Here is a 19,262-nt window from a genome sequence, read left to right on the forward strand (position 1 = left end):
TGCTGAACTATGTAGTGAAAGAGACTAAAAATAGCACATATTCATTTAACCGTGGCTTGTCTGAATGTGAGTAAAGAAAGTAACATTTCAAAATATTAGCACATAAAATCAGTCTTCAATATTTCTAATATTAATTTGTAAAAAAAAAAAAAAAACTGAATGATACAAAAGAAGAGTTTCACTGGCAACCCCATTTGTAAATCCAGCGACTAAGTGTGGCGTCACAGCCCCTAGTTTGGGAACCCCTGGTGTATTCCCACCTGACAGCCAGTGTTCCCGGGATAGACTCCACCACCCTGACCAGGATAAAGGGGTTACTGGAGATAAACAAATGAACAAATGAGTGAATGAGTGAACATTAGAGCTGTTTTTTTTTTTTTTAAATAAATTGGACTAAAATGGTTCAAAGTGATTTTTCACCTAACATTACAGTAGGTGGCACTAATGAGCCACTAATGCCAAGTCAACAGAAGAAGAAGAAGCAGCAGCAGCAGCAGCAGAAAAAGAAGAAGAAGAAGACGAAGAAGAAGACAGCTGATCCTCTAATCCACTCTCCTGTTCGGCTTTGTTTTTAGCATTATAAAGTTCTTAAAATCAAGACATGATGTGAAAATATAAGTATAGGAGACCATAAAGAAGATATACAAGGTATTTTTCACTGTATATATATTTTGTACTCGACTACAGAGAGCTAAACTCAGCTAAAGCTGCACTGGAGCTTATTGTTGGCTAACGGCATTTAATCCTTCCACACGCTGAATCCCAAATGACTCTATTTAAGTGCACTACAAAGGGTATGACATAATGACTTGTACACCCCTATACTGTACACTATATAGTCATTAGGGAGACATTCAGGATACAGCCATGTTAGGTGTCATATATATAGTACATATATACATATACATCCCTAGGCTTCAGCTTGTTTTTAGCCTTGATATGAATGCTAGCTCAGGGGAAGTTTACTGTAACTGTAGTTGAAGATTTGGCCATGTTTATAAAACACTTTAAAATGAACATATGTAAGTTAGATTTGTTTATAAGTGCCTTGAGAAATGTTTGTAGCTTTTCATTCTTTCCTGTGAACAAATATTCTTCTATACTTCCCAGTTAATAAGTACACTCTACATGTTCTTCTCAGTTAGTAAGTGTATTTACATTCACTTTATTAGGAACAGTCATGCAATTATCCGAATCCATAATGCGTAAAATCATGAAAGATACAGGCGAAGAGCTTCAGTTAATGTTCAGACATCAGACCGGGGGGAAATGTGATCTCTGTGATCATGACATGGTTGTTGGTGTCAGACAGGCTGGGTTGAGTATTTCAGAAATCTCCTGGGATTTTCAAAAAAGAGCAGTCTGTAGATTTTATACAGAATGGTGCGAGAAACAAAAAAAAAAAACATCCAATGAGCGTCGGTTCTGCATCCGGAAACAGCATGTTAATGAGAGAGGTCAGAGGAGAATGACCAGACGTGTTCGAGCTGCTTCAGTAACTCAGGTAATCACTCTTTACAAGCGTGTTGAGCAGAAAAGCATCTCAGAGTGCACAAACAGAAGACCAGAAAAAGACCAGATGACACTTTTCCAATCTTTAAATGCTCAGTGTAGCCCATCCACTTCAAGTGTTTGGCTTGGTGTGCATTCTGAGATGCTTTTCTGCTCAACACGGTTGTAAAGAGCGGTTCTTTGAGTTATTGTAGCAGCTTGAACATGTCTGGCCATCCTCCTCTGGTTATTATAATTATAGTCTTGTCAGGTAATAAATATTTGTTCCTGCATACAAAGATGGGTGTATGATACAACACAAAAAAAGTGTTTTCTCAGTTTTGTCTGTGATACAAGGGGTGGAAGAATTGGATCCCTGGAGTGGTTAGGCATCGGCGCTCTCGCCACCACGGCCTGGGTTTGATTCCTTGCCGGGGACCACACACGATAGTGCGCTCCCAGTGCCGGTCCCGAGCCCAGATAAAATTGGGGAGGGTTGCAGCCGAAAGAACTACAACAACAACTAGGGATGGCAGATTTATCAAAAATAAATCACTATACCTGGTGATGTTTTTACAATACGGATTGTGTATAAGTTTTAACAGGAAATAAGAGGTTGACTGAATCAATTGCTAATCTGTTTATCACTTTTACAGATAAGCGGCCGAGCGGAGACGCACATTAAAGTCAGACTTTACACGCACGCACGTGTGTGTGAGCGAGCGAGAGAGGGACAGAGAGAGAGAGAGGGAGAGATGGAGCAGGGAGTGGTGGATAGCCCGGTGGTCCTGGTCATTAAAGCTCCTGATCAGAAGTACGACGATCAAACCATCAGCTGCTTCCTCAACTGGACGGTGGAGAAACTGAAGAGCCATCTTTCCAACGTTTATCCCAGCAAACCTGTAAGTGTACATCTCCTACAGGGGAAAAAATATCACAATGTTCTGATAATCAATCAAATCTGCGCTTACTTAAAGATGAATGAGTGAATGTGTTATTAAGTCCTTGTATTTGGAGAATATCCATGCTGTGGTGTGAAAAGAATCCGTTTCTGCTTATGTAAGGAAATCTGTGATGAGTAACATCATATAGTAATACGTGCTGGTTATGTCTGGTGGATGGAAGTCGCAAAACGACTACGGCGCCGTGTCTTTCCACCGTGATAATAAACCCAGCCTGCGGTTTTGTTACGTAAGCTGGAGGGACGAGAAATAAACTGTCTCACTTGTAGCCACTTGTCCTGATATCCAGGATGAAGAAAAGAGCTGGAGAGGCTGAAGGAACAAGTCACAGCAGGCCGCAATTAAAGCTGTGTTGTTCACGTGGAACCGAGACTTCACACGTGGAACTGAGACGTTGTGTGTGTGTGTGTGTGCGCACATGGCCACTGGAAGGCCAAGAGTGTGATCTTGAAAGTAGGTGATCATTCTTGAAAGTTCGTTATGAAACACAAACAGGAACACGGCGAGTGTGATTGGCGTCTTGTGTACCGCTCTTTCTGTTGTCTATCATGTCGACTTATCAATACGGAAGCCTGATGAGGAATAAAACGATAAATATTCAGAATAAAGTTATGATGATGCTCGAAGCATAACAATGTTTTCATCATAGCTTTTGAAAGATTTGGGATCTAGTATATCACTCCACATGCACTATACAGGAAAGTGAGACTTTTTCTCAGCTAGACAACCACAGTTACAATCTTAAACTCATAAAATTACATTTTACAGCTGTTCATTTATTTAATAAAAAAAACAGAACTCAACAAATTACAGTGAGGGAGAATAAGTATTCACACCCTTTAGTTTTTGTTATTGAATATACTTCCAGTGCATCAGCAAAGAGTTCTCGGTTTGTTTCATCTGATCAGAGTATATTTGTCTAAACCCTTTCAGACGCACATCTCGAGACGTGTGTTTCTTTTTCAGCAGAGGAGATTTGCGTGAGGTGTAGAAACAGAGATGATTGCTCTGTGATTGCTTATTGCTCTGTGTAGCTGTTGTTCTTGCTGCTTTCAGGTCGTCCTGCAACTCTTTTTTTTTTCTTCTCTCTTCTCTTCCTTATTAGAGAGCGCATTGTGAAATCTTGCTCCAGGAGACGATTAGTTATGAGTCCATGAACGTTCCACCTGCATATTATGGAACTAATAATAATATGGGACAGTGATGTGTTTTGTCTTTGCTGTGGCTTTGGAGCTCTTTCCGTTCAAGTCATGCTTAATAATATTGTCCTTGAGAACTTTATTAAATAAACAATAGTGTCTGAATACTTATTTCCCCTCACTGTATGCTTACGTCATATAAAAATCCTGCACACGTTCACTGTGTAATTGCTGTTCCTGTCCTGAAAGCTGAAGTCGGTGTGTGTTATTGGTGTGCATCGCAGCGCTCGAAGGATCAGAGGCTGGTGTACTCCGGAAAGCTCCTCCAGGATCACTGTAAACTCCGAGACGTGCTCAGAAAGGTAGCTGCTGTACATCATATCATAAAAAGCATATAATATACGCTGCATGTACACGTGTGAAGTCAGCAACGGTGTGTGTTTTCCTCCGCAGCAGGACGAGTTCCACATGCTGCATCTGGTGTGTGCTTCACGCAGTCCTCCTCCGTCACCCACCACACACAGGAGAAGTAGCAGCAGCAACCAGCCGACGGTGAGATTTACACACTTACACTTACACACACACACACACACACGCGCGCGTGCGCGAATACACACATTCCTGAAGAAATACACACATACGGTGGCAAGAAGCAAAACAACTACTGAGAAACATTTCTAAGACAAAGCAATAGTGCTGATCAGACATTATTATTATTATTATTATTATTATTGTTGTTGTTATTAGTATTATTATTAATTTGCAAATTTGTCTGTGTTTGCCTGGTAGAACTCTAACACCTCCGGAAGTCCCGCCCCTACAGATCATGTCCAATCAGCTTCCTCAGCTCCTGATAGGCGGAGTCTGAGCTCTAGTTCCAGCTATACTCATCCATCATCAGACGGGTGATTTTTTTTTTTTTTTTTCCCACTTTCTCATTTCATCTTTGTGTACCGAGTTCAAAGCAGAGAGAAGTTGTTGCTGTTTTTTTTGTTTGCTGTTTCATTTGTTTCTGTTTCACAGTGTACATGATTAAACGAGCCAGAAAGCAAAAATAAATAAATAAATAAATAAATAACATCAGCCATACAGCATACTTTTATTCATTGTTCAGAAATCCGGTTCAGTGAACAGAGCAGTGAAGAGAGAGTTGGTGCTAAATCAGTTTCCTGCAACCCAAAAGTTGTGCAGACACACTAGATTGAGAGTCAGCGTGACCCTGTGTATGGCAGGATAATGAGTGTGTTTTGTGTTGTGTGCAGGTCAGCGTGGACGCAGTGGTTTAATCAGCACAGACACAACAGCAACACACCTCACTACCCAATGTACAACCCCCACACCCTGCTGTGGTGGCAACAGCTCTATACCTGGCACTGCCACATGACCTAGTGAGATCCTTATACACACACACACACACACACACACACACTTTACTATAGCTATATAATGTGACTATACATTTGTTGGATTTTTACAGACTTACACACTCTCTCTGTCTCTCTCTCTCTCTCTGTCTGTCTGTCTAACTCTCTCTGTCTCTCTCTCTCTGTCTGTCTGTCTAACTCTCTCTGTCTCTCTCTCTCTCTCTGTCTGTCTGTCTGTCTAACTCTCTCTGTCTCACTCTCTGTCTCTCTGACTGTCTGTCTGTGTGTCTTTGTCTCTGACTCTCTTTTCCTCTCTGTCTCACTGTTTGTCTTTCTGTCTGTATCTGTGTCTGACTGTCTGTCTTGCTCTCTTTCTGTGTCTGTCTCTCTCACTGTTTCGGTTTGAATCCATCTTTCTCTGTATCTGAATGTCTGTCTGTCTCTATCTCTGTCTCTCTCTCCCTCTCTTTTTGTCTATCTGTGTCTCTCTGTTTGTTCCTCTGGTTCTTTCTCTCTGTTTCTCTCTCACTCTTTTTGACATTGTGTATGTGTGTCTGTCTGCCTGCCTGCCTGTTTGTCTACCTCTATTGGTACACCTGTCTCTCTCTCTCTCTCTCTCTCTCTCTCAGTCAAACGTGGGTCGCCTCGCTCAGTCCATCCCAGCAATCGGTCACACCCCCAGATCCCCCTATCAGAGAGGCGCAGGCCGTTGCCCGTGACGACCCCCGGAACGCGCCGGTTGGGGCGGGGCTGAACGAGGAGGATCTGAACCGTGATTGGCTGGATTGGGTGTATGCAGCGTCTCGAGCGGTCGTCCTCCTCAGCCTCGTTTATTTCTATTCATCGTTCAGCCGATTCGTCATGGTAACAGGAGCCATGCTGCTGCTCTACCTGTGAGTCGCATTCTGCATTTACATTTATTCATTTAACTGACCTTTTTATCCAAAACAAATGATATAACCGAGGCAGAACCCAGTGCAGGTATGAAGCTGTTACAGGAACTGGCGATGATGAGAGCTCTACAAGATGGAGGTTCTAACTCCTGATCACAAATGCGTGCAGGAGAGACAGAAGGTTAGAAGTTAGTGCTAGAACTCAGAAATGTGACAAACACCAAGCACAGAGTATTCACAAAGAACAGTAACACAGCTTTACCTCACAATATAAACTACATTTTTTTTTTTTTTTTTTAAAAAAAAAAAAAAAAAAAACACTTTTCTGGCCACATGCTTCAGGATCTAATTGACTGTCTGTTATTCCATGTATACATGCTAGCACTGGCTTACGATGGAAAAACAACATTTTGAACACAGTGAATAAAAAGTTCATGGCAACAAGCCTTTAAATCGGACAATTGGCCATGCTTGGGACTATATAGCTACGAAAATTGCTAAACTTTCTGACTTTAGACATCTGACTTAAAAGACTAAAGCGAACACACATGGAAAGACAAGTCAAACTCAGACACTCAGAGGGAGAAAGATGAGGATGATTGTGCACCTCACATCTTAAATCTACACATCTACACAACACATTAACATATAGTCCAAAAGTCTGACATCACTACATTGAGATTATCACACGAAGTCTAAGATTCTTTACTACTATACATGCAAATGATATCCTTCTAATGTACAGTAGCAATGATGACACACAACGTGTAGAGTCAGTTGCAGGTTAAATACTGCACTTGTATTCTAGTAAGCACACTAGACAGTCTCATGCAGGTCTAAACCTAATGGCTCTGTAATGAATTACAGTGTTAGCACAGTAGGTTACACTCACTAGATTAGCTTTCACATGCTAGTTTGTTCGCAAATATGTTTAAATTTCATTTGAGGGTTTTTAAAGGGAAAAAAAAACAGGATTTGTGTCACTTTTAAAGAATACATAAATCATAAGAAGAATCAGCTGTAACTTGTTTAAGTAGTTTTTGATCAGTGATGTGTTTTTGTAGTGGACTTTCTTAATGTCTGAACAGAAGGAATTAAGATAAGATAAAATAACACTTTATTGATCCCAAGGGGAAATTAGAGTGTCCCAGCAGCATACATGAAAGACAAAGCACAAATACACGTAAGAAATAAAGTAAGAATCAAATAAAGATAAGATAAAGTAAAATAAATATTGAAAATACAATAAAAATTACAATAAATATACATTTAAGGTCAGGTTAAAAATGCCAATGCCATGATTTAGCAACATGTATGCAGATAACATCAACCTCCAACATGGTCCGTGTCCTCACAGCATTGCAAACTCAACATGTAATAACAAACAATATAACAGGCTCTGTGTGTGTGTGTGTGTGTGTGTGTGTGACTGGTTTCTAGGCATCAGGCGGGTTGGTTACCCTTTAACCTGGACAATGAGCTGCAGGACCTCGCTGAACCGGCCAATCACAATCAGGATGAGCCAAACGCAGACAATCGCAACAACACGGTGCTTGATTTACTACTACTGATGCACTGATCTGACTATTAGTGGTGGAAAAGAAGATCTGTGCATATATACAGTACTGTGCAAAAGTATTAGGCACATGCAAAGAAATACTGTAGAGCAAAGATGCCTTCAGAAATAATGAATCTAAATGTTTCTACATAAAAAAATACTATAAAGAGCAGTAAACAGTAATAAATGAAACAAAGTCAGTATTTGGTGTGAGGATCCTTCGCTTTAAAAAAAAATAGTAGTCTCAGGTGCAGTGTGTGCAGTTTTATAGGGAAATGAGCTGTAAGTGTTACTGAGCATCTTACAGAAGCAGACACAGTTCTTCTGGAGACTTTGTCACTTTAGTGCTGGAAAACTAATGTTTGGAAATTTGAAATGTTTCTGTACTGAATCAGTAATGTAGAAGTCATTAAATTAAAATCTATAACAAAGTTTGTACTAAAAAAAAAAATAGAGTGCCTAAGACTTTTGCACAGTACTGTATATGTGTGCATATGTGTGTGTGTGTATACAGTATATATGTATATGTATATATATTTATATATAATATGTATGTATCTATACATACACACACACACAGATGGTTCTTGGTGATCTCCAGGTGATCTATCAAATAAAAGGATTTTTATTTACACACACATATATATATATGCTTAAGGTTGTTGGAAGTTTGTTTTGGGTGGTTATCAGACTGAAGTAGCATTAGTAAAGAAAAATTTTTCTGTTATTTCTGTCACCTAGATAAATCAATCAACTTTTTATTTATTTATTTATATTTGGTGTTATATGTGTTGGTAGTCCTAAAAAAAAAAAAGGGAAAGGTCACTATTAGCTGTAAGGTGATATTGTATAGAAAAAGAAAACATGTGAAGCAAAACACTGCCATCATTCTCTCTCTCTCTCTCTCTCTCTCTCTCTCTCTGTGTGTGTGTTTATGTCTCTCACTCAGGATCAGCTGGCAGATGAAGGTGAGGATGAGGAGGAACAGCGAGAGGGACCAGATGATGATGATGATGATGACGAGGATGACTATGATGAGGATGATGATGATGAGGGATGGGTGAACATGGGATTCCTCTCCTCCACTTGGTCCTTCATCACCACCTTCTTCGCATCTCTGATCCCTGAGGCCGTTCCCAATGCAGTGAACTGACCCTGAGCTTGACCCCTGACCCTGAGCTTGACCCCTGACCCTGAGATATCTCTCCATCTCTTAAACAACCCTACAGAAATGACCAGGACTTGAGCAGAGAAGAGCATGTCCGGACAAACCTCACCAAATCTCTGATAGGAAGCTGTGAGTGTTATAAACAAACGTCACACACACGTTTCCTCAGTATATCATGAACGTATTGTGAAGACTGATCCTCAACCTTGTGCGAAGTGGCTCACACCATGGACTTGTTAGCTTTTAAAATTGCATTTTATAATCCTCTCGCGTGTTTCTGTCCTTTTAACACGTCTCTTGTAATTAAGAATCCTTCTTAGAGCCTCAAAGAGGGACGTCGAACAAACAACAGCATCTGTGCACTTTATATTTCTAAAAAAAAAAAAAAAAACAGAGCGAGTGTGTGTCGGTGTGTGTGTCTTCACAAGAGCTGTCCCAATTTCCCCTGTTTTTAAACACTAAGTGTACTGCTGATGACATGAAGTGTTCTTCAGCATTTTTTTACATTCATTTTTAATCCTTCACCTGCTTGTTCTTGTATCATCTTTCATTGTCTTCATTTATTCAAAGGCTTTTCACACACGGTTGAAAAAAGGTTGCAGAGGAAGTCGGAGCTTTTCTGAAAACCAAGCGTGAATGCATCAGCCTTTTTTCCCTAGAATCAAAGAGATGTCTGCAGTTCATTGAAAATTCCACGGCGCAATTTGTGTCTTTTTTAAGATGTTTAATGATTCTGCAACGTGGTTATTAATTAAGAGCTTTAGGGTTTGGATTATGGCCTGTGTTAAACTTTAGGAAATGGGAGGGAAAAATAACTACACAAACGTTTAATAAAGACATTATCATCTTACCAAGACATTAATTCTTATCTAAACTAAATTACCCAAATTCAGATTCGATGATTCTGTACAAGATTCATTTGTTGAAAGTCAAAAGGTGACCCACTTTAGAGTTGTGTATCCGAAACTACTAAAAAATGTGCCATGGTTCCTTTCTGCCAGATCTAAATTTGCACTTTCCTTGTTTGTGGTGCATGTAACATGCAATATACACTCACCGGCCATTTTAATAGGAACACCTGTACACCTGCTCATTCATGTAATCATTTAATCAGCCAATCATGTCCCAGCAAAACAGGAAATGTGAGGCTACATTGGGCACGGGTTCACTCAAACTGGACCAATGATGTTTTTCCAATCGTCACCTGTCCAGTTTCAGTGAGCCTGTGCCTGTTCTTGGCTGACAGGAGTGGACCCCGATGTGGTCTTCTGCTGTTGTAGCCCATCTGGCTCATGGTGATGCTTTTCTGCTCACCACGGTTATAAAGAGTTGTTATTTGAGTTACTGTAGCCTTCCTGTCAACTCAAACCAGTCTGCATGGTGTTATGCATTGTTCTGCTGATTGGCTGATTGCATGAATCAACAGGAGTAAAGTAGCCGGTTACTATAAGGAATAGCTTTTAATTTAGAGTTTTTTGGGGTAAACATGCAAACACATTTTTACACGTGGAAGTGTCAGTATTGTTTCATTCGCCTGGGGTAGTGAACCATGGTCCATTTATTTTTGCAGCAGTATGTGTGTGTGTTTCTCATTGTTTCAGACCCTCACGGTATTAAAGGTACTCAAGAGGCTGACGTTTATTTGCTGGTTATTCCTGCAGTTACGATGACAGCAAACTGGCATTTGCAGTAAAATTTTAGAAATCTGAGTTAGTTATGAGGCAGCGAAGTGACAAATCCAATAAATGATCTACTCTCAGTTGCCATTCAATAGAAATCATGTAACCAGAGTCCCATATTTTATTTTATTAAGATACTTTTAAAGCCGAAGTAACATGGTGTTATATAGTGTATTAATTATATGGTGCGTTTACCATATCATGATTTCTTATCTGCTTTCTGAGCCACGCCCACAAACGACAAAATTAGCAGCCGCTAGATGCTCACAAGAGACAAACCTGGACTAACATGGGAGCAGCTGGAGCGTGCTAGAGTTTCACTTGACCGCCCAAAACATTCAGCTTACTATGTAGGTCCATTCAATAAGAAACAAGTTTTATTTTTAGTTGATTTTACATGATTCAAAAATTCTTCCAGGCACGTAACATGTTCGCAGTGTGATAAGGCTTTGTGATAAGAGGTCATATTGTACACCTGCAGCATGGATAGGGCTTTTAGCTTCAAACTGGAATGGAGTGTGTGTGTGTGTGTGTGTGTGATGGTGATTCTAACTCCAAATTATCCAAAGTGTTTGAGCAAACATTTTATTCTCAAGTGCTTCAGTGTGAATATGAGTGATTGGTTCAGAAAGATGGCAGTGTTATTAATATGCGTATTTATCCAGTCAGCCAATCATGTGGCAGCAGAACAGGAATCTGAGGCTACAGTGTCTGACAGGACTGGAACCTGAGGTGGCCTTCTTCTGTTAGAGCCTGTATTGTGTGTTTTGAGATGCTTTTCTGCTCACTACGGTTGTAAAGAGTGGCTATTTGAGGAACTATAGACTTCCTGTCAGGTTGTAGCAGTCTGACCATTTACCTCTTAAGGAAGCAATGTAGAAAATACATTTTATGCATCATTTGATTGGTATTTTGTTGCTTTAGAGTTTAGAGTTTCAGTTTTTGATGAATATGTTTAAAAGGTCGGAATATTCCAGGATGCGTGACATACAAGAGAGACGGGTGAAACTTATTTTGGGATTTCTAGCGAACAGTTTTGCACAACTGTACGAAACTTAATAAAAGTTATAACTTAAAACCACAGAATTTAGATTTTGAGGATAATGTCATTATGTTCTCAGTTTAAAAAAAAATTGGTCTAATTAGAAACCAGATGTCAGGGTCTAAATCACTAGAGGGCGACAGAGCACAAGCTACAGATTTGAGACTGTGGTTTTGCACATGACAACACCATAAATGTATAAAGCTGGTTCAAATGTAAGATGCAAACTGAGTGCTCATTTCACTCTTGGACATTTCATACATAAGTTACTTGTGCATTGATTTGTGAAGGCATAAAAATATTCAAATTTTTGACAGTTTTCATCCTACAAAAATGAAACTTAATCAGGCTTGATGTACTGATTGTACTATATTTATTATGACAATTTTGACCAAAATGAAATAAACTTTAAAAAAAACTCTAAAATGCTTTGTGAATTATACACACAAACAAGGAGTTATTGAGTTTCAATCAAATTCATCACCTCTGTGTGTCACTGAAATAAAAACCCAATTATACAGAATACACTTTTATTACTTTTTTATATATTTTTTAGATTTTTTTAAACAAACTATTACTATATTATTGCACAAATATATGTAGTACAGCATGTTCTCTGCTGCATATCCAGACTCACCAAGCTGCATTAACAGTGTGTGACAGTGCTACACACTAGTGTATGACATGGTATACAGTGACAGACAAACACACACTTTTTAACACAATATCAAAACATTTATGTACACAAAGCAACATATTCAGATCTGCAGGGACAGCTATTGGGGAAAGAATGTTTAAAAATGACTTGGCACTATGTGGCACTTACACAGTACACACATACGCACACACACCCACTAGTCCTGGAATACACTGACGGGGTCTCACACCAGAAAAAGTGCTTTTGAAACATAATGAAGCATGAAAAACACACCAAGAGCATGGCTATTACTTCTACATAATCTTTGGAGTAATACTATATAAGATCTATACGTCTGGGAAAGATTATTACTGAACGATATCTCTGACTCTCTCTGTCCGGCTCAACCTCCACACTTCTCCAAGGCACACAGGATTTAAACCTGAATAGTAACCTGTACATTTTAAAGGACGTCCCGCTTGAAATAGTGTGTACGAATGCAAAATGATTTCGTGGGCAAATCAAGCAGACACTCCAGAGAACCACTGGGGGCTCCTTCATATTTCACAAGAAGGAGGTATCAAATAAAAGCTATATGTTGGGGATATTATGGAACCTGTTTTTATATATATATATATATATATATATATATATATATATATATATATATATATATATATATATATATATATAAGAGAGAGAGAGAGAGAGAGAGAGAGAGTAAACTGCTGAGAGTGGGTAAATTTTAATAAAATGTTAAACATAACTTCATGTGTTCAAATATGTGATCAAAAACTTTAAATAAATGTATACAAGAGCTTTATTAATACTATAGACTGATGACAAATCATCTAGATTCATTTTTATTAAATCCTTTATTATATATATTTTCCTTTTTTTTAAGTATCACTATAAATAGGCAATAACTTAACAGAGTTGTGTTTACTTGCAGTCCAACACTTCTATAGTTTTCCTCCATATTGTGAATATCTGTGAATTAGGGCTGCTAATGATTATTAAAATAATCTATAGTTTTTTTTTGTTGGGATTTTTTTTATTAATCAGTAGGGATATTAAAATAAAAAAAAAAAAAAACAATTCATTTCAATGAGCTAATACTACTATAGAACTTTTAACATGGCTTAATTATATAACAGGTCACTAACTGCAATATAATATTACTGACATTCATCAGATAATCTGTTACAGCATGAGAATATTATCAAGCGCTTATGTCGACCACCCAGCTAACATAACATAACGTTTTTTACTGGTTCCATACATTTTTTTAGCAACTATACATCAGTGTAAAAATGGACCAATGGTTTGAATCATTGCGACTGGGTCTTACCTGTAGTTCAGGTCATGATTTGTTCAGTTCTGACAGTAATAAACACTCTGATGCTAAATTCACTATGCTTGCTCTACTTGCGTGAGGTGAATCATTTTCGGTATGTGGAATCGACTCAAATTTGACTCTTCGTTTTCAATGCCTGGAATTAAGGATTCAGGGAATCGACTCTTTTTTTGGGATCGACACCCTGCACTTTTGACATGAACCGAAATCAGGATGGCGACTTGATGATGAAACGTAACAGCATCTGTGTGACGTAGCACAGCGTGTTTCATAATGAAATTCATTGCCAACTATTATTGTTACTTGATTCGATCGATTTTGCTGATTAGTTGTTGAATTCAGTGATTAAGGCATTAAAGCCTGCTGTGAGACTGCACCTACATGAATAAAATGCAGAATATTGTAAACTAAATTTAAGTAAGAAAAAAGTCCTGTGACAACAAGAAGAATGTACTAGATGAAATGATAAAGTGTCCCCTGTGCATGAACTGAAATAAAAAAACTGAATAAAAAGATTAATAAAGAAGTCATTACAGTATTTCCTGTGTGTTCAGAGTTTGGTGAGTGTGTTCCTGCACACACTGTGCCCTCCTCCATGGCTGCTCTCTCTCAGTCCTCCAGTCCAGCAGTGGGCGCCGCTGACTCAAGCCCAGGATCGAGTTGCTGATTATGAGCTGCTTCGCTCCAGCGGTGGAGTAGGCGTGGCTCCAAAAATGAAGGAATAAACTCTGCCCTAGAGCGCCGTCTCTACGTTCGACTCGTCCTGTCCACCCCGGACTGCTTCCATGTTCAGTCTAGCACACACCACCTTCTCCTGACTGACACACAAACACACACACGGAGCATCACATTTCCTGGACATCAGGTAAAAATTAGTCACTCTGCGTCTGAACACAGATGGAGGAGGAACGACCTCTCACTTTTCATCACGGTGTGTGATGCAACAGCTTTCCATGCAGAGCATTTGTTCATTTTATCAGTTATATCAATGATCAGATCATCACACACGCACACACACACACACACTATAAAACAGAGAGTGGGTTATGAATGGTTAAACAATAACAATGTGTTTCTGTCATGTCAGAATTACAGTAATTATACATTTCACTTGTAGGATGTAATGTAAGGTTTCAACCTGATCTAACGCTGTACATATCCATCAAACATTCTCTATTATATCATAGAACAGCTGAATTCTCAAATCCGATTGGGCAGTAGAGGTGTTGATTAATTTTCTATAGCAGCAGCTCTGACAGTAGCTTCCTGAGTAATTCAACCACAGGTTTATATTAATGCACTCCTTCAAATACATTATTGTTTCTATCATAACAGCTCATTCACAGGGACTTTTAACAAGCGTGTTTATTTCACAAAGCAAAACAATCAGATTTCTTTTTTAAAACATTTATGGAAGGAGTCTCCAGTGTCAGCGAAGTCTTTGCACTTTCCATTTTCTCTGTAACATGACAAACTTTTTTTAAAAAGCTTTTTATCTTAACGTCAACTAATGTATTTCACCATGAAGGAACGACTGTTTCTAACTGCTATAATGTGATAACAGGAACTAACCTGTTTCACCAGTGTTCCACAACATTAAATGTAACTCTAAACGGATAAAAAGTATAACGTCATTCGTTAACAAATTTAAATATTGTATTGGCTGGCAAACTGTTGTGGTATAAGAGGAATAAAACACATCAGGGCATGCTGTCACAGGAAAATAGTCGACTTTGAGGTGGTGAAAGTAACTCCGCTTTGTATCGCACTGCACCACACCACGCCCATGTGTTTTATTCCTTACATCAGTGGTTCTCAAAGTGGAGTGCATGAAGCATGAAGGTTTGTTTGTTTTAATGGTGGAAATCACAACCCACATTATCAAAGTTTTTATATTTAGGGGTCCAAGCACCAAAGTCAAAGTGGAAAGTTTAGGAGTAGAAAGTTCTATGGCTCCAAAAAATATTCTTTAAAAATTTTAATAACGTTCATGAAACAAGTCTGTACTAAGGGGGTCTGTGAAATGTATTTTAACCTCTGCTTAATGATTTTTTGACTTTAAAAAGCTATTAACCCTATTAAGCTATTAAAAAAAATACCCATGTGGAACCCTAGTTTCTGGGGAAATAAAATATATATATATATATATATATATATACACTGTAATTTGGATATAAAATGAACATCGTATTATAGACTTAGTGTTATAGAATGTATTAATGTCAGTGAAGTTTAATTGTATAGAACTGAATGTTATGCCATCATATGGCCATAAACACTACAGTAACTTTTATCCATGCAGGTTAAAGAGGTAATTAAGGTTAAATCTGTCACATTCTGTGTGTTTAGGAAGATTTTCAGATTAAACTGGGGTTAAAACCATCACTGTTTTTTGTCTTACATCATACTCATCTTCTGCCCTGTGAGCGGAGACAGCTGCTGTTCTGCAGGACCTGTGTAAATGCAGTGTAGAGCCAATGAGCAGATGCACACACACAAATGAGAAAAGAAAACTCTCAATCTTTTGCATACAGAAAGTTTTGCGGTGCCTCCACCTACCAGAGTAGGGCTGCAACAACTAACTGACAAAATCAACAATAAAAATAGTTGATAATGAATTGCATTATGGATTAGTTAGACTGTGTTATAAAGCATTGTTGTAGCATTGCACACACTATGTCTCAGAAATTCTCTAAAGTATGGGAACTCTTATTTGTGTTTCCATGTGAGTAATACTTCTATTTGTAATCATTTGTTTGTGGGCAATGTGAGAAAGTAGCTATGTGTGTGTCCTAGCTGTTTTATCCTAGCTGATTTATCCTAGCTGTTTTATCCTTTTTTGTCCTATCTGTTTTGTCTTAGCTGTTATATCCTAGCTGTTTTATCCTAGCTGATTTATCCTAGCTGTTTTATCCTTTTTTGTCCTATCTGTTTTGTCTTAGCTGTTATATCCTAGCTGTTTTGTCCTAGCTATGATTAGTCTACGAGACAAACATTTTCTCATGTCAGAACACAACTTATGTCATGAATCTTGTGTATTATGCATAATATAATGTATTAAGCTTGTGTATTATGTAGGCTTCATCACTTCAGAGCTTGAGAACCAGCTCCTTTTTCATTGTATTGTATTGAATAATATTTGAGTTTATTCGACTTGGGACCCATCAGCTAGTGATTGTAGTAACTGTGTATCACCACTTGGTGGCTCTGTTCTGCTGTATTTATGAGTTTGCAGTGTTTTCCAGCAGGAGGAGCTCACCTTCCACTGCGAGCCTGCAGTGGAATCTTCAGCACGTTTCCTCCTCCTCCTCCTCCTCCTCCTCCTCTTCCTCCTGTGTATGCTAGCCCTGTCTCTTCCTCTTCCTCTTCCTCCGTCAGCTGCTCAGCTTCCTGTACACGAGGAAAGCATGTGGTATTTTAAAGATCAGTGAAGGGTAAACTACATCATCATTCTAGCAAATTTCAACCAGCCCTTGAAGGCAAATTATATTCAATATCCACATCTGTTTAGTTATGTCTAATAATATAATATACAATATAATAAAATACAGTTCCAATTTCAATAACTGCACAATCGGTGTGTGAAGAGATATATTTGTTTTTCTGCCTCCACAGATTTTTAAGAGTTGTGGGTCGATGTTTAGATCCCAATTAATTATTAAAACAGAGTATACCAAAATCTGGTCACTGTCACAAAATAAAAGGTTGACTTCAGTCGTAACTGGATTTGGATTGCTGTAAGTGTGAAGCGATTGCTGTAAAATGATGGCTGCATGCCCAGATTGAAAATTGGAGTGTGTGTAAAAGCTCAGAATTGGCACTTTAAAAATTACTTATCGTATTAATTGGTCCATGGGTTTTATGGTTTACTTTGACACTTTTCTGTCATTTCACAGATCAATGTTTATTAGAGTGTCAGTTCATAGATTTAAAAATATATATACAGGAGGAGAAATGAAGTCAGATGTTAAAACGTTTGGGTTAAACTTAAAGAAATGGGTTTAAATGAAATCGTTTAGAACTAGAAAATCTAAAGAAAAAGGTATATAAGACTGGGAGGAAAATACTTCAGTAATTGTAAGTATTATTTTGGGGTATTTATACTTTACTTGTGTATTAATGAAATTGAATATTTGTATTCTTATTTAATTACATTTACATTACAAGAAAAAAAGATTACTTTTCACTCCTTATATTTTACTGGTGACAAATTTTGAAAGTCTCTAGCCAAAGATTGTACACTATGCATCAACTATACACACTTACATTTTCCTTTCAGGAAAAAAAAACAAATAAGTATCATCTGCTGTGACCTTCTCATGCTATACAGTGTAGTTAGCGCTGTAGCTATCTGTGTGTGTTTGAATATGGCTAAGCCACTGCTGTGTTGCACTTGAGGATGAATACCGTGGCATTACCTCAGTAAAATGTTTCAATATGCTGGAGTAACCAAAGACTTGATTAAAATGAGATATCTCCTTTGTATCTAATTTGAAAAAAAAAAAAAGTTTTGCTAATTTGCTAACGTCAACTAGCCATATTTATCTAAGTTAGCCTGTTTTCTTTGCTAATGCCAGGTTAGACTAGCATTAATTCCAGTAGCTAACATAAATTAGATAGTAAACAAGTCAAACTCACTCTAATTTTGTTTATTTATATGATCTGAGACTGGACAATAAACCAATCCCTACCTTTTTTGCTTGTTTAATTGAGTAAACTTTAATACAAAATTCAAAAAAAAAAAAAAAAACCTTCATATGGTCAAAACATGGCTCTATGTGAAAATCAGCAGGAAATTCATAGAGTCTGTATTTTTTATTTTTTTTGTCTTCCTCTGTACCTGTTTAGCTTTCTTGTTCTTCTTGTCATCTTCTGTCTTCTTCTTGCTCTCGGGCATCAGGTCATCGAGCCAGCTCAGCTCTCGCTTCGTGAAGCAGAAGTCCAGCAGCTTACGCACAAACACCAACGCCAGCACCTGAGACACAGAGCAGCTTATAAACAAAGCTTCCATGAACAAAAGTTTCTCATCACACCACAAACGCCAGAGTTTTGATACAACATGGCTGCATTCATGATGGTAACGAGCAAGTTATACACCTGTAATACAAGCGTAATAGACCAGCGTTTCTCACCCGGGGAAGAAGTCTGCGGACTTCCTGTGGTCCCTGGCATTATTACAAGGGGTTTGTTGGGGTTTTTAAAAAATATTTAAAATATGTATAAAGTGGTATTTTTTAAAAATATATATAAAAAATATTTAAATACATTTTTCGGCCCATTAAATTTCAGAAAAGCCACAGAATTACTGTTTTTTTCTTAATAAGCTATATGCTTAGTCATGCACATTTACAGCTCCCTCACTAAAGTAGCTTAGTTTACTCATTCTTGGGTGCCTTTGAATTAAGTTTACCATGTTGTCATTAGCACAAGGTTTGATAGCTAGCTAAATGGCTAAAGCGAGATGCACCATCTGCTGCTGGCGCCATCCAGCAGCCATGCAGAATCTTGTCCACAGGAAAAGAAAAGAAAAACGGACAACAAAACAAGGAAATATCAAGAAGGTTTTGGGATTTTCGGATTTGCTTCAACAGATGCTGGGAAAAACTTCAAAATACAGTGGGGTCCAAAAGTCTGAGACCACACGGAAAATCTGGGATTTTTTTTTTTCGTCTTTTTTTTTTTTCATTTAAAATTTGATCTACAATGGATCAGCAGTTTCAATACAAACTTGTGGAGACCAAGCCAGCTCGAGCGCACACTGTCATTAAAACAAAAAGTGGACGTAACAATTACTAAGAAACTCTGAAATTCATGTAAATATTTCAAAGAATCTACTTTTCACTCAAGTTCTTGTCAGTAATATAATTTGCAAGGAAAATTGTTGTATTAAATTAGAAAAGAATGCAAAATAGAAACATTTTCACTATCGCTCTCAGACTTTTGAACCCCATTCTAGACATATTAGGTTCAAT

The 19,262-nt window shown here is 38.0% G+C and overlaps 2 protein-coding genes across 8 annotated transcripts in view; one reads left to right on the top strand and one right to left on the bottom strand.

Annotated features, from left to right (window-relative positions):
• The first annotated feature begins 475 nt into the window (after positions 1–475).
• LOC113529730 (homocysteine-responsive endoplasmic reticulum-resident ubiquitin-like domain member 2 protein) lies at positions 476–11,819 on the top strand. 3 transcript variants are annotated; one of them, XM_034307653.2, is made up of 9 exons: positions 476–648; positions 2,148–2,393; positions 3,877–3,954; positions 4,049–4,144; positions 4,382–4,497; positions 4,855–4,980; positions 5,586–5,849; positions 7,290–7,398; positions 8,357–11,819. In XM_034307653.2, the coding sequence occupies exons 2-9, from the start codon at positions 2,247–2,249 to the stop codon at positions 8,558–8,560; spliced, it is 1,140 nt and encodes a 379-aa protein (XP_034163544.2). In that variant the 5' UTR covers positions 476–648; positions 2,148–2,246; the 3' UTR covers positions 8,561–11,819. The 3 variants fall into 3 exon arrangements, with proteins under 3 accessions (XP_034163544.2, XP_034163542.2, XP_053092733.1); XM_034307651.2 differs by having other exon boundaries at positions 477–648; positions 4,046–4,144; XM_053236758.1 differs by lacking the exon at positions 476–648 and adding an exon at positions 776–794 and having other exon boundaries at positions 4,046–4,144.
• Positions 11,820–12,612: 793 nt separating this feature from the next.
• Positions 12,613–19,262, bottom strand: part of LOC113529647 (sodium bicarbonate cotransporter 3) — a 46,897-nt gene continuing 40,247 nt past the window's right edge. For 4 of the 5 annotated variants that reach the window (XM_026918995.3, XM_026918993.3, XM_026918992.3 and 1 more), the window contains exons 23-25: positions 18,131–18,265; positions 16,550–16,680; positions 12,613–14,108 (exon numbers count right to left, since the gene is read on the bottom strand). In XM_026918995.3, the coding sequence (XP_026774796.2) occupies positions 14,024–14,108; positions 16,550–16,680; positions 18,131–18,265 (351 nt within the window). In that variant the 3' untranslated portion in view covers positions 12,613–14,023. Of the gene's footprint in view, positions 14,109–15,691; positions 15,744–16,549; positions 16,681–18,130; positions 18,266–19,262 lie in introns of all 5 variants that reach the window. The other variant, XM_026918991.3, reaches the window with a different exon arrangement.

This window comes from Pangasianodon hypophthalmus, chromosome 9 (genome assembly GCF_027358585.1).
Source record: "Pangasianodon hypophthalmus isolate fPanHyp1 chromosome 9, fPanHyp1.pri, whole genome shotgun sequence".
NCBI lineage: Eukaryota > Metazoa > Chordata > Actinopteri > Siluriformes > Pangasiidae > Pangasianodon > Pangasianodon hypophthalmus.

Bases quoted from the DNA above. Each gene is read 5' to 3' on its own strand.
- LOC113529730 (XM_034307651.2), top strand. From the start codon at position 2,247: ATGGAGCAGGGAGTGGTGGATAGCCCGGTGGTCCTGGTCATTAAAGCT. The intron at 3,955-4,045 runs GTAGCTGCTGTA...TTTCCTCCGCAG, and splicing joins TCCGAGACGTGCTCAGAAAG to CAGGACGAGTTCCACATGCT. The intron at 7,399-8,356 runs GTGCTTGATTTA...TCTCTCACTCAG, and splicing joins CAGACAATCGCAACAACACG to GATCAGCTGGCAGATGAAGG.